This window comes from Pan paniscus, chromosome 6, assembly GCF_029289425.2.
Source record: "Pan paniscus chromosome 6, NHGRI_mPanPan1-v2.0_pri, whole genome shotgun sequence".
Classification (NCBI taxonomy): Eukaryota; Metazoa; Chordata; class Mammalia; order Primates; family Hominidae; genus Pan; species Pan paniscus.
Genome location: NC_073255.2, coordinates 175,352,325 through 175,366,741, shown reverse-complemented (window position 1 = coordinate 175,366,741; position 14,417 = coordinate 175,352,325). Strand labels below are relative to the sequence as shown.

Sequence of the window (14,417 nt, the reverse complement as noted above, 5' to 3'; positions counted from 1 at the left end):
CTTCCTCTAGTGCCCAAATACCAATAATCCTACAAACCCACCAGGTCCTGTAAGACTTTGCACACACATACACACACACACACACACATCATCAACTCCTCTTTCTCTCACTCACTCAATTATGTATGCTCACTTCACTCTCCTCAACGTTTGCCCTAGATAAAACAACCTACCCTGGTTAAATCCCACATTCTGCCTGAATATAATTGAACTGATCTCACTTCAAACACATGACCACTTACTTCAGGTAGGCCATTAAGGCTGACTGGCTAACATATGACATTTCTCTAGTCCATTCACTTCCCTACTTTCTTAAATAACTATTTCCTACTTTCTTTTTTCTTTTTGAATCATCAGTATTTCCTCCCCCATTCTTAATCTTAGCTAATGTACTTGCTTAGCATTTCACTGAAAATTAGCAACAATCAAAGATCTTCCACAAACTTCCACCACTTTTCAGTCAATATCCCCTCCTGTTACAATGGATGATGAAATGTCCATGTTTCTAGTTAAAGCCAGCCTTCCACTTGTGCAGTACAGCACACCCCGTCTTGCCTGCCCAGTAATTTTCATCCCTCTTCTGTTAACACCAATTTTCCCATTTTACTGGATCACACCCATCAGCATATAAATATGCTTTAAGTTTTTCCAGCTAAAAACAAAACTCTTTACTCCTTTTCTCCCATCATCAACTACCCCATTTCTTTTGCAGCAAAACTCTTCAAAAGACTCCTCTAGGTTTACCGTCTCCTGTTCTTCCCTGCCCATTCTTTCCTGAAACCATTATGTTCAGGCTTGTAGTAGCTTTTCACACAGGTGGTCAGTCTGCCTTCATGGAAATGCTTTTTTTCATTTGGTTTCTAGCACACTATAATCCCATGGTTTTCCCTTGTTTCACTAGCTGCTACTCTTTTGGAGCCACTGAGAATAGATTTAGGTTCCAATGCCAACCTGTTTTTGAACTCCCCAGTAAGGGCAGGGATTCCTCTGCTTCTTGGCAGTGCACAATCTCAGTCTCCATTGTTGGTGATTTCCTCTCTCCCACACCGCTATGTGCTGGAATGCCCAGGGCTCAGTTTTTTGACTTCTCCCTTCCTCTACATTCATATGTAGTCATGTACCACATAGCAATGTTTCAGTCAACAATGGACCACACGTACAACAGTGGTCCCATAAAATTAATGAAGCTGAATAATTCCCATTGCCTAATGATGCTGGAGCTGTTGTAACATCACAGCACCAGGCATTACTCAAGTGTTTATGGTGATGCTGGTGTAAACAAACCTACAGTGCTGCCAGTTGCATAATGATAATAAATGACTATGTTACTGGTTTATGTATTTACTATATTATACTTTTTCTCATTATTTTAGAGTGTACTCCTACTACTTACTAAAAAAAGTGACTGCCTCAGCCAAGTCCTTCAAGAGATAGTCTCAGAAAAAGCATTATTATAATAGGAGATGAGAACTGAAGACTTTCCAGTGAGACAAAATGTGGAGATGTAAGACAGTGATATTGATGATATGAACTTTGGATAAGCCTAGGCTAATGTGTATGTTTTTGTCCTGGTTTTTAACAAAAGGTTTTAAAATAAACAAATAAATACCTAAGCTTATGAATTAAAGATATAAGGAAGAATTTGTACAATGTGTTTGTGTTTTAAGCTAACTGGTTATTACAAAAATCAAAACATTTAAAAAATTAAAAAGTTTATAAAGTTAAAAAGTTACAGTAAGCTTTCCTTAAGTAAGCTAAAATTTATTATTGAAGAAAAAATATTTTCAAATAAATTTAATGTAGTCTAAAAGTAAGGTGCTTATAAAGTCCCCAGTAGTGTACAGTAATGTCCTACGCCTTCACAGTCATTCATCGTTCTACTCACTTGCTCACCCAGAGCAACTTCCAGTCCTGCAAGCTCCATTCATGGTAAATGCCTTATACCTATACAGGTGTACTGTTTTTTTTTTTGACTCTCACTCTGTCACCCAGGCTGGAGTGGAGTGGTGCGATCTCAGCTCGGCTCACTGCAACCTCCATGGTGTACCATTTTTAAATCCTTTGTATTGTATTTTGACTGTACTTTTTCTACATTTAAATATACAAACATTTACCATTATGTTACAACTGCCTACAGTATTCAGTACAGTGATATGCTGTACAGATCAGAGCAAAAGGGTAAACCATCTAGGTTTGTGTAAGTATATCCTATGATGTCACACAATGCCGAAATTACCATTTCTCAGAATGCATCCCCGTCATCAAGCAACACATGACTGTACTTTTTATCCTCAGGTGTACTCTTCCTATAACCCGCTCCATCTCAATTATTGGTAATACTGTTTTTCCCTACAACTTAAAGTCCTTGGCTCCTTTCTTTTTCTTACACCCTATATTCAACCTGTCGGCAAATCCCGTTGGCTATACTTTTAAAACATATGTATAGGCCAGGCACGGTGGCTCACACCTGTCATCCCAACACTTTGGGACACCAAGACGGGCAGATCACGAGGTCAGGAGTTCGAGACTAGCCTGGCCAACATCATGAAACCCCGTCTCTACTAAAAATACAAAAAAATTAGCCAGGTGTGGTGGCATGCACCTGTAATCACAGATACTTGGCAGGCTGGGGCAGGAGAATCACTGGAACCCGGGAGGCAATCCAGCCTGGGTGACAGAGGGAAGCTCCGTCTCTAAAAACATAAATAAATAAATAACTTATTTTGGGACTAGGTAGAATATGTAGCAAAGTGTTTACCAGGCAGCAGTCAAAACAATATACCTTTCCCTCAAATTTCCCCTTTTTTAATTCCCACCATAAATCATACTCATAATGCTAACCATAAGAAATATTCTAAGAACTATGTTTTATCTAAAATTTAGTAATTGTTTTATCTAAAATTTAATAATTTATTTTTAAAAAGCATTATTTTAATTGACCAATAAAAATTGAATATGTTTCTGTGTGCAGCATGTTTTGAAATATACACTGTGAAATGGTTAAGTTGAATTAATCTATGTATTACCTCATATACTTATTTTTTTGTGATGAGAACACTTAAAATCAATTCTCTTAGCAATTTTCAAGAATACAAACACAGTGTTATTAATTCTAGTTCTCATGTCGTATAATAGCTCTGGTGAACTTATTCCTCCTATCTAATTGAAATTTTGCAGCCTTTGATCAACATCCCTTCCAATACCCTGAATCCCTTCCAGCCCTTGGTAACCACATTCTACTCTCTCTGAGTTTAACTTTTTTCCACGTATAAGTGAGATCATGAAGTAAATATAATGTCCTCCAGGTTCATCTATGTTGTTGCAAATGACAGGATTTCCTTCTTTTATAAAGCTTAATAGTATTCCATTGGGTATATGTACCACATTTTCTTTATCCATTTATCTGTTGAACACTTAGACTGATTCCATTTTTTGGTTATTGTGAATAATGTTGCAATGAACCCAGGAGTACATACATCTATTCAAGATCTTGATTTCATTCCCTTTGAATATATACCCAAAAGTGAGATTGCTGGATCATGATACTTCTATATGTAATTTTTCAAGGAACTTCCATACTGTTTTCTATGGTTGTACTAATTTACATTCTCACCAACGGGATGCAAGCGTTCCCCTTTCTCCACATCCTCTCCAACACTTGTTACCTTTATCTTTTTGACAATAGCCATTTAATCATTTATTTTTAAATAATTTTGAAATCATAGAAACACTGCCAGAAAAGTAAAAGAACCCTACATTCCTTTCACCCAAATTCCCTGAGTGTTAAGTTATGACCACATTTGCTCCAGTGCCCACCCAACTGCTCCTACACACGTTATTAGTCTTTTTCCAAAACTTTTGAGAGCAAGCTACAGGAATGAGGTCCTGTCTTCCCTAAATACTGCAGTATGGATATCCTAAAACAAAGATCTTCTAACATAACCAAATCCCAGATTCCAAATTCATAAACCAACTGTTACAACACAGCCATCCAGTTTAAACACTTCATCCAAATGCCAACAGTTTCAGCAGTCTTTTCCATGATGCCATCAAGAATATAAGTTGCTTAGCTGCCTCATTTTTCAGTTGCTCAGTCTTTCCCTTTCGTTCATGTCCCTGATGTGTTTTGAAGATTTTATGCCTTACATTCCGTAGGATGACCTTTAACCTGGGTGATATTTCCTCCTGATCAGACTTAGTTACAATATTCTTGGCAAGAATACCACACAAATGATGACGTGCCAGGAAACGTAGGATGTCAACTTGTCATACCACTGGTGATATTAATCTTGATCTATAATTCTGCTACTCAATTTCTTAACCTTAAAGTTGAAGAGGTATTCTGAGATTCTACTAATACTCTGTTCCCCATCAATCCTCTACCCAGCATATTTACAGCCACTAATTAGTCCTCCCAAATTACCTCTATGATAGTGGTCAAATGTGCTTCTGTATACCCATTGTTCTTTCTATAACTTTTAGTTTTGTTATCAACTTCTCCCTCAAATAATCTACTGTTTACTGATTTATGTTATGAACTCATGTATTCTTATTTAATTCAGTGTGTTATAATTTATTATTACAGTGACTTATTTTGATCCTCAAATTTGTTCTTGGTTTTCCCAGTGGGAGCCCTTTTACACTGAATCCTGTTCCCTTTGACATGTCCCCATTATTCTCTGAGCATTTTGGTAGTTTTCTGGTATAACAACATGTTCTGGGCACAACTTTTACTTTCCCCCCCTTTCTGTGGTATTTTGAAACCAAGATCTGGAAAGAAGTGACCTCACTGCTATTGGGATGCAGCACACCAACAACGAATACATACACACATACAGATGGACATATACACCTATAATTATTGCTAGATCTGAGTCCAAGAATAAAAATAGAACTCTAAGTTCATACTTGTACTCTTAATTCCAATCCAACACATCTTTGGGCCCTTCCTAGCCTAACTTCTTTCTAAATACCTTCTCTGGAAACTTGGCTGCGATTACCTTCAATATATTTACTTACTTATTCAATCCATTTACTTATTTACTCAATGTAACCAAAATCCAAATGACACTGGCTAATTCTTCTTACCACTTCCGTATTCCTCCCTCACCACTTCACATCCGTGGCTGCCAGCTTCATGCCTGTTGTGGTTCCCCAGCCCTCTCCAATGTGCAGTGACCTCAGTCACCATGCTGGTGCCTCCATGCCAGGAAGAGAAGGCGAGATAGTAAGATTCTTGATAGTTTTTATGTGAATATATAGATACACACACACACACACGCAGATTTTATGTATTATGTATATTGATAATTAGATATCTTGGGGATACGGTCCAAGTCTAAACATGAAATTCATTTATGTTTCATATACTCAATACACATAGCCTGAAAGCAATTTTATACAATATTTCTAATAATTTTGTGCATGAATCCAAGTTGTGTTCAATTCTTATGTAATTTCCCACTTGTGGTGTCATGATGGTGCTCAAAAAGTTTTGAATTTTGGAGAATTTCAGATTTCAGTTGGGATGCTCAACTGGTATAAGAAACTTACATAACTCAATAGCAAAAACCCAAATAACGTGATTAAGAAATGGGCAAAGAGTTTGAATTTATATTTTTCCAAAGAAGACATAAAAATGTCCAATAGGCATATGAAAAGATGCTCCACATCACTGATCAATAGGAAAATTCAAATCAAGACCACAATGAGCTATCATCTCATACCTGTTAGGATCCAGCTAATATCAAAAAGACAAGGAAGACAAGTGTTGGCCAGGGTGTGGATAAAAGGAACCCTTTGTACACTTTAGGTGGGAATGCAGATTGGTGCAACCACTACGGATAATGATATGGAGGTTCTTCAAATAATTAAAAATAGAACTACTGTAGGTCCAGCAATCCCTCTGCTGGGTATATTACAACAGGAAATGAAATAGGACCTTGTAGAGATATCTGCACTCGCATGTCATTGCAGCATTATTCACAATGGCCAAGATAGAAAAACAACCTGTATCCAATGATGCATGGACAAATAAATTGCAGTAGATATATACAATAGAATATTATCCAACCTTAAAAAAGGAAAGAAATCCTGCTATTTGTGATAACAAGGATGAACCTTGAGGACACTATGGTAAGTGAAATAAGCCAGATCCAGAAATGAAAATACTGTATAATCTCACTTATACATGGAATATTTTTAGAAAGTTGAAGACAAACTGGAATGGTGGTTACTAGGGGCTAGGTGGGTAGGAAATGTAGAGAAGTCAAAGGGTACAAATTTCCAGGTAGGTAGAATGAATAAGCATTGAGATTTAATGTACAGAGTAAGAACTACAGTTAATAACATTGTAATGCTGGCCAGATGTGGTGGCTTACACCTGTAGTTCAAGACAGCTGGGGTGACAGAACAAGACCTTGTCTCTACAAAAAAAAAAATCTGGACTATGGTGGCATGCACCTGTAGTCCCAGCTACTTGGGGAACTGAGGCAAAAGGCTCGCTTGAGCCTACAAGTTTGAGGTTGCAGGGAGCTATCATCATGTCACTGCACTCTAGCCTAGGCGATAGAGGGAGACCCTGTTTCAAACAACAACGACAAAAAAAACAGAAAACCAAAAGAATAAACCAAAAAAACCTCCATAATAACACTGTTATGTATATCAAAAATGTTATGGATTTTAGGTGTTCTTACCATACACATAGATACAAGGTAAGTAGGATAATGGATATTCATCTGTTTGACTGAAACAATAATTTCAATATGCATATATGTCAGAATATCATGTTGCACACTTTAAATATATAGTAAAATATAAATAAATTTTTTAAAATAGCAAGCCAAGCTTGAGGTTTCAGGGCTGCTAGGCATTTCGTTTCCATTTTTTAAGCACATAAAATCCATCACTTAAAGGATAACCTGAGTAAACATGGCTATATTTATAAAGCAGAACTCTGGAGAACAGAGTTATACAATACAATGATTTTCACATTTTCTGAAGTTAGAAAATCTTCTAAATGTTTAAAAATAATCATGAACCTCAGCTCTGCATGCATTACAGGCAAATTATTATCTACAGCTGCTACTAGAAATGCATCAATGCTCACTTGGGTTCCACAGGATTTTAAAATTTAGTTAACCAAGAATATGGTAATACTGGTACTATATGATTCACTGCTCCTATTTTCTTCTATGTATCATATAGATGACTATCTCTTTCATTCCTATTTCAACAGTTCATTGTGTAAATTAATTTATCCCATCTATTTTTATTTTCTCCATAATACAATCAAACAAAATCAGAACAGAATGAAAAACACATTTTTAAATTGATAAGGAGATTGACGGAATGCTTATCTGATTGCGTGAATGTGTCTTACACATACATACTCATGATGGATTAAGTTGAAAAACACAATTCTCTATTCCCTCTATCCCTTTTCTATTTGACTTTCAAAAAAATGTAAGTAACAGAATACAGAAGGTATATAGTGTATAGATGTTTTCCATTAAAACTAGTGAAAAAATAAGACTCAGGATGGAGACTATAGCACTGATAATAATGAAAGGAAAACAAATCCTAAGAATTAAATACAATTCATGATTAAGAAAAGTTATAGAACTCTGATGTCACTCAATATTTGAAGTTATTTTATAAAGTTTATCCAGAATCACATTTCCTTATTTTAAAATTGTATAGAAAATTTCTGGACTTCCATTTTTTGGAATAGGTGACAGAAAACTTCATTTAGAGGTAGTAATACAAGCATACCTCATTTTACTGAGCTTTGCTTTACTGCGCTTCGTAAGTACTGTAAATTTTACAAATTTAAGGTTTGTGACAACACCACATTGAGAAAATCAGCACCATTCTTCCAACAGCAAGCACATGCTCACGTGTCTCTGTCACATTTTGGTAATTCTTAACAATAATCTGTTATAGTGATTGTGGTCTTTCATGTTAATATTGTGACTGTTTTGGGACACCACAAACCACACCCATGTAAGAGCAAACATAAATAGTATATTCTGTTTGTGCCACCAATTTAGCCATTCTTTCTTCCTCTCCTCAGGCCTCCGTAGTCTCAGACACAACAATTTAATAACCCTACAATAGTCTCTAAGTGTTCAAGTGAAAGGAAGAGTTGCATGACTCTCACTAATCAAAAGTTAGAAATGAGTAAGCTTACTGAGGAAGGCAGGTCCAAAGCTGAGACAGGCTGAAAGCTAGGCCTCTCACACCAGTTAGCCAAGTTGTGAATGTAAAGGAAAAGTTCTTAAAGGAAATCGAAAGTGTTACTCCAGTGAACACATGAATGAAGAGAATGCCAAGCAGACTTATTGCTGATAGGAAGAAAGTTTCGTGGTCTTGATAGAAGATCAAACCAGCTATAACATAACCTTAACCCAAGATCTAATTCAGAGAAAGGTCCTAAAACTCTTTTTAATTCAATGAAGGCTGTGAGAGGTGAGGAAGCTGCAAAAGAAAGTTTTAAGGTGGCAGAGGTTGGTCCATGAGATTTATGGAAAGAAACCATCCATTCTGCAGTATACACAATATAAAAGTACAAGGTGAAGCACCAAGTGCTAATGTAGAAGCTGCAGCAAGTTAATCAAAAGATACAGCTAAGATCATTGACGAAGGTGGCTATGCTAAACAACACATTTCAACGTAGATGACACAGACTTCTATTGGAAGATGATGCCATCTAGAAATTTCATAGAGAGAAGACAATGCATGGCTTCAAATCCTCAAAGGACAGACTGACTCTCGTTAGGGACTAATGTAGCTGATGACCTGAAATTGAAGCCAATGCTCATTGACCATTCCAAATATCCTAGGGCCCTCAAGAATTATCCTAAATCTACGCTGCTTTTGTGTTCTATAAGTGAAAACAAAGCCGGGATTACAGCACATCTACTTACAATATATTTTAGTTATTATTTTAAGCCCACTTTTGAGACCCACTGCTCAGAAAATAAAGGATTTTAAAATATTACTGCTCATTGACAAATACAACTGGTCACCCAAGAGCTCTCATGGAAATATATGAGATTAAGGTTGTTTTCATGCCTGCTAACACAACATCCATTCTGCAGCCCATGAATCAAGAAGTAATTCTGATTCTCATGTCTTATTTTTTTCTCCTTTTGGTAGCGACAGGGTCTCACCCTGTGGCGCAGGGTGGTCTCGAACTCCAAGCCTCAAGTGAGCCTCCTGCCTCAGCCTCTCAGTGTTGTATTATAGGTGCATGGCCTCAAGTATTATTTAAGAAATAATTATTAAGAAATACATTATGCGGCTGGGTGCAGTGGTTCATGCTGTAATCCCAGCACTTTGGGAGGCCAAGGCGGGTGGATCACTTGAGGTCAGGAGTTTCGAGACCAGCCTGGAAAACATAGGGAAACCCCATCTCTTATAAAAAATAGAAAAATTAGCTGGACATGGTGGCGCATGCCTACAGTCCCAGCTATTGGGAGGCTGAGGCAGGAGAATTGCTTGAACCTGGGAGCTAGAGGTTGCAGTGAGCTAAGATCACACCACTGCACTCCAGCCTAGGCGATAGAGTGAGACTCCATCTCAAAAACAAAAAAGAAATACGTTACATAAGGCTAGTATAATAGCCACCATACACAGTGATTCCTCTGATGGATCTGTGCAAAGTAAATTAAAAACCTTCTAGAAAGGATTCATTATTCTAGATGCCATTAAGAACCTTAGTGATTCATGGGAGGAGACGAAAATATCAACAATAACAGGAGTTAGGAATACGTTGATTCCAACCTTTAGGGATGACCTGGAGGAGTTCAAGACTTCAGTGAAGAAGGAATTACAGATGTGGTAGAAACAGCAAGAGAACTGGAATAATAAGTAGAGCCTAAAGATGTGACTGAATTGCTGCAATCCTATGATCAAACTTGAATGGATGAACAGTTGCTTCTTATGGATGAGCACAGAAAAGTGGTTTCTTGAGATAGAAATTACTCCTGGTGAAGATGCTGTGATCATTGTTGAGATGACAACAAAGAATTTAGAATATTCCATAAACTTAGGTGATACCGCAGCTACTGGCTTTGAGAGGACTGACTCCAATTCTGAAAGAAGTTCTATTGTAGGTAAAATACTATCAAATTATCATTGTATGCTATGGAGAAATCTTCCACTAAAAAAGAGTCAATCAATGCAAACTTCATTGTCATCTTATTTTAAGATATTGACACAGCTATCCCAACCTTCAGCAACTACAACCCCAAGTGGCCATCAACATCTCCACCAGCAAAAAGATTATGACTCTTGAAGGCTCAGATGATTAACATTTTTGGCAATAAAGTATTCTTTAAGCTGGGTGCAGTGGTTCACGCCTGTAATCCCAGAACTTTGGGAGGCCGAGGCGGGTGGATCACAAGGTCAGGAGATCAGGACCATCCTGGCTAACATGGTGAAACCCCGTCTCTACTAAAAATATAAAAAAATTAGCCGGGCCTGGTGGCGGACGCCTGTAGTTCCAGCTACTCGGGAGGCTGAGGCAGAAAAATGGTGTGAACCGGCGAGGTGGAGCTTGCAGTGAGTGGAGATCACGCCACTGCACTCCAGCCTGGGCGACAGAGTGAGACTGTCTCAAAAAAAAAAAAAAGATTACTTAATTGAGGTATATACACTGTTTTTTTTAAAAACATAATACTACTGCACAGTTACACTACAGTATTTATAATCAAAACTTTTATATGCACTGGAAAACTTAAAAAAACTGTATGGCTTGGCTTATTATGATATTTGCTTTATTGCAATAGTCTGGAACTGAACCTATGGTTTATAGTATACTTCGGAGTATAAATCTCTGTTGAATCTTTAATAAGATTAATGTAAAGCAGGAATTTTTAAGAATGTAGCTAAATGTCTTCTATATCTTTGTTACTCAAAGCACAGCCCACAGACCAAGCAGCATCAGAGTCACCTGAAGGCTTGTTAGAAATTTACAAGCCCCACCCCAGATCTCCTGACCAGAATCCTCAAGTGATGTGGTAGTCATATGTTAAGTAGCAAGGTTCTAGACCAATGTCAAATAGTTCACCAAATCACAGAGCTATTTTTCTGTGGCAAAAATATCCAGCACTACAGATTGCCGTGTAGCACCAAGAAGAAGAACACAGGCTCAGGTCATGTCTGAGATCATATTATAAACCCTGGCTATACCTCATATTGTGTGATGTTAGACATGTTACATAATCACATGCCTTAGTTTCATCACGTGTACAAGGGGGGTGAATAGGTATATATCATAAGAATGAGGTAAAAGTTTAAATATTACATGGAAATTCTTAGAATTAGTACCTGGCACACTATAGATAATCAGAAAATGTTCACTATCATCCTTATTCTTGATATTAACTTCAATTGCTATGAAGACAGTGAATACTTGGAAAGAACAAAAAAAGGAATTAATGATAAATTAAAACTGAAATTACACCCAAATTATGCCAGGTAAAAATATTAAAACCAAAATATTTTGATAGATATTAGAAATAGGTAAAAAGCACTGATGCACAAGCAGAATAAATTTTAAGCATTACAACGGCTCCATTGTTTTACTGTGCATTTTTACAGTATATTAAATAGCATACTTTATCTTACCAGTCGTTTGCTATAAAGTAATGCTGTACTGCTGCCACTGGAAACTGCCCATTTAGAAAAATGCATGACATGCTCCAACTGTTTAGAGAGTCCAGCCACTTCCTGTTGTTGTTGCATAAGTTTCATGCGATGGTCCTTTGCAAGGCTCTGAAAACAAGAAAATAGTTTCAAAATTAGTATCGGCATGTAACATAGACTTTGATGGTCATTTCCAGGTAAACAAATTAGAATAACTACAATCTCTAAGTACTCAATTTACTGAAACTAAAAATACTCTGTTTTCCCTATTAGTATAAAGGATCACTTTCACTATGGCAAAAAACTGCATCCCAATGTGGCCCCTCACTCCTCAAGGCCCTGGATCAGGTTTTACATATTCTGGGATTTAACTCTGTTCATGCATCTTACAATACACAAAAAAGGAAAGATTAGCTATAGTACAGTAAATGTCTATGAAATTCAACATTCACAAATAAAACAGATGTACTGTCCAGCAAACCTATAAAGTAACTCTATCACATAATTTACTCAATCATATGATTTCACCTTTTAGGGATTCTACTTAACAGTTGGAATTGCAAGTAGTTTGTGCAAAACAGAGTCATGCTGTGTTGTAGATGACACTTACCCTTTGTATGTGGTAATTTTTTTAAAAGGCATCATATTATTTGTCTATTGAGAATTAACATCGGAGCCAACAGATGCACTGAATGAGTGGGCCAATGCACTCTAACAAAAGCTACATAAAAGAATATAGATTTCTCTAAAGGAGGTATGTATGTGCTTTCCTTAGAGAAGACGGATAATCAAAAGTAGAGCACACTGAACTTGGGTTATTTTAAAGGTTCCTAACCAAAAACCTCATCCTAGACCTAGCAAGGAAAAAGGAGGAAAACGGGACTTTCTGCTGTCTCAGACAAATTAGAAATGTTTACAAGTAAAATTGCTATACTACAAAATGGACTTACATTCTCAATAAAAAGCGAACCCAGATCCTAGCCCTAGTCAGTTCCAGATTTGGAAAATACACTTGAGCTACACTGAATTAAGGAGGAAGTGGTAGTTGTCTGTTTGATGGACTACTAACAACAGCCAACGGCCATATCTAATTTAAGTTCAGAGAGACAGTAATTTGCCTAGTAGACTATTTTTGACCTCTGTAAAAATTTATTAAGTGTTTCTTTGGAAACATTCTAGTAGGAACAGAAATTGTTTACTTTGGAGAAGGTTGAGAATTAACAATCAGAAGCCCTGGTTTTTTGGTCCTCTATCCTAATATCTATTTCAGCCAATTTCTTATGAGTCTTAACAGATAAAAGGGGTTATTTTTATTTGCCTTTAAAAAAGGACTCCAACCAGCCTGGGCAACACAGTGAGACCACGTCTTTACAAAAAAAAAAAAAAAAAAAAAGAGGGGCGGCGGAGGAGTGGTTCCAAGATGGCCAAATAAGAACAGCTCCAGTCTACAGCTCCCAGCGTGAGCGACGCAGAAGATGGGTGATTTCTGCATTTCCAACTGAGGTACCGGGTTCATCTCACTGGGGCTTGTCGGACAGTGGGTGCAGGACCGTGGGTACAGTGCACCGAGTGTGAGCCGAAGCAGGGCAAGGTATCGCCTCACCCAGGAAGCACAAGGGGTCAGGGAATTCCCTTTCCTAACCAAGGGAAGCTGTGACAGACGGCACCTGGAAAATCGAGTCACTCCCACCCTAATACTGAGCTTTTCCAACGGACTTAGCAAACAGCACACCAGGAGATTATAACCCACGTCTGTCTCGGAGTGTCCCATACCCACGGAGCCTCGCTCATTGCTAGCACAGCAGTCTGAGATCGAACTGCAAGGCGGCAGCGAGGCTGGGGAAGGGGCGCCCACCATTGCTGAGGCTTGAGTAGGTAAACAAAGTGGCCAGGAAGCTCGAACTGGGTGGAGCCTGGTGCAGCTCAAGGAGGCCTGCGTGCCTCTGTAGACTCTACCTCTGGGGGCAGGGCATAGCCAAACAAAAGGCAGCAGAAACCTCTGCAGACTTAAATGTCCCTGTCTGACAGCTTTGAAGAGAGTAGTGGTTCTCCTAGCACGGAGTTTGAGATCTCAGAACGGACAGACTACCTCCTCAAGTGGGTCCCTAACCCCCAAGTAGCCTAATTGGGAGCACCCCCCAGTAGGGGCAGACTGACACCTCACACAGCCGTGTACCCCTCTGGGACAAAGCTTCCAGAGGAACGATCAGGCAGCAACATTTGCTGTTCAGCAATATTTGCTGCTCTGCAGCCTCCGATGCTGATACCCAGGCAAACAGGGTCTGGAGTGGACCTCCACCAACAGACCTGCAGCTGAGGGTCCTGACTGGTAGAAAGAAAACTAACAAACAGAAAGGACATCCACACCAAAACCCCATCTGTACATCACCATCATCAAAGACCAAAGGTAGATAAAACCACAAAGATGGGGAAAAAACAGAGCAGAAAAGCTGAAAATTCTAAAAATCAGAGCGCCTCTCCCCCTCCAAAGGAACGCAGCTCCTAGCCAGCAACGGAACAAAGCTGGACAGAGAATGACCTTGATGAGTTGAGAGAAGAAGGCTTTAGACGATGAAACTTCTCCGAGCTAAAGGAGGAAGTTTGAACCCATTGCAAAGAAGCTAAAAACCTTGAAAAAAGATTAGATGAATGGCTAACTAGAATAACCAGTGTAGAGAAGTCCTAAAATGACCCGATGGAGCTGAAAACCATGGCACAAGAACTACGTGATGAATGCACAAGCTTCAGTACCTGATTCAATCAAC

General features: G+C 38.3%; 1 protein-coding gene across 3 annotated transcripts in view; it reads right to left on the bottom strand.

Annotated features, from left to right (window-relative positions):
* Positions 1–14,417, bottom strand: part of TRIM24 (tripartite motif containing 24) — a 126,734-nt gene that overhangs the window by 35,133 nt on the left and 77,184 nt on the right. For all 3 annotated transcript variants that reach the window (XM_003813422.5, XM_003813421.6, XM_055115424.2), the window contains exon 7: positions 11,635–11,781. In XM_003813422.5, the coding sequence (XP_003813470.1) occupies positions 11,635–11,781 (147 nt within the window). The remainder of the gene's footprint in view (positions 1–11,634; positions 11,782–14,417) is intronic.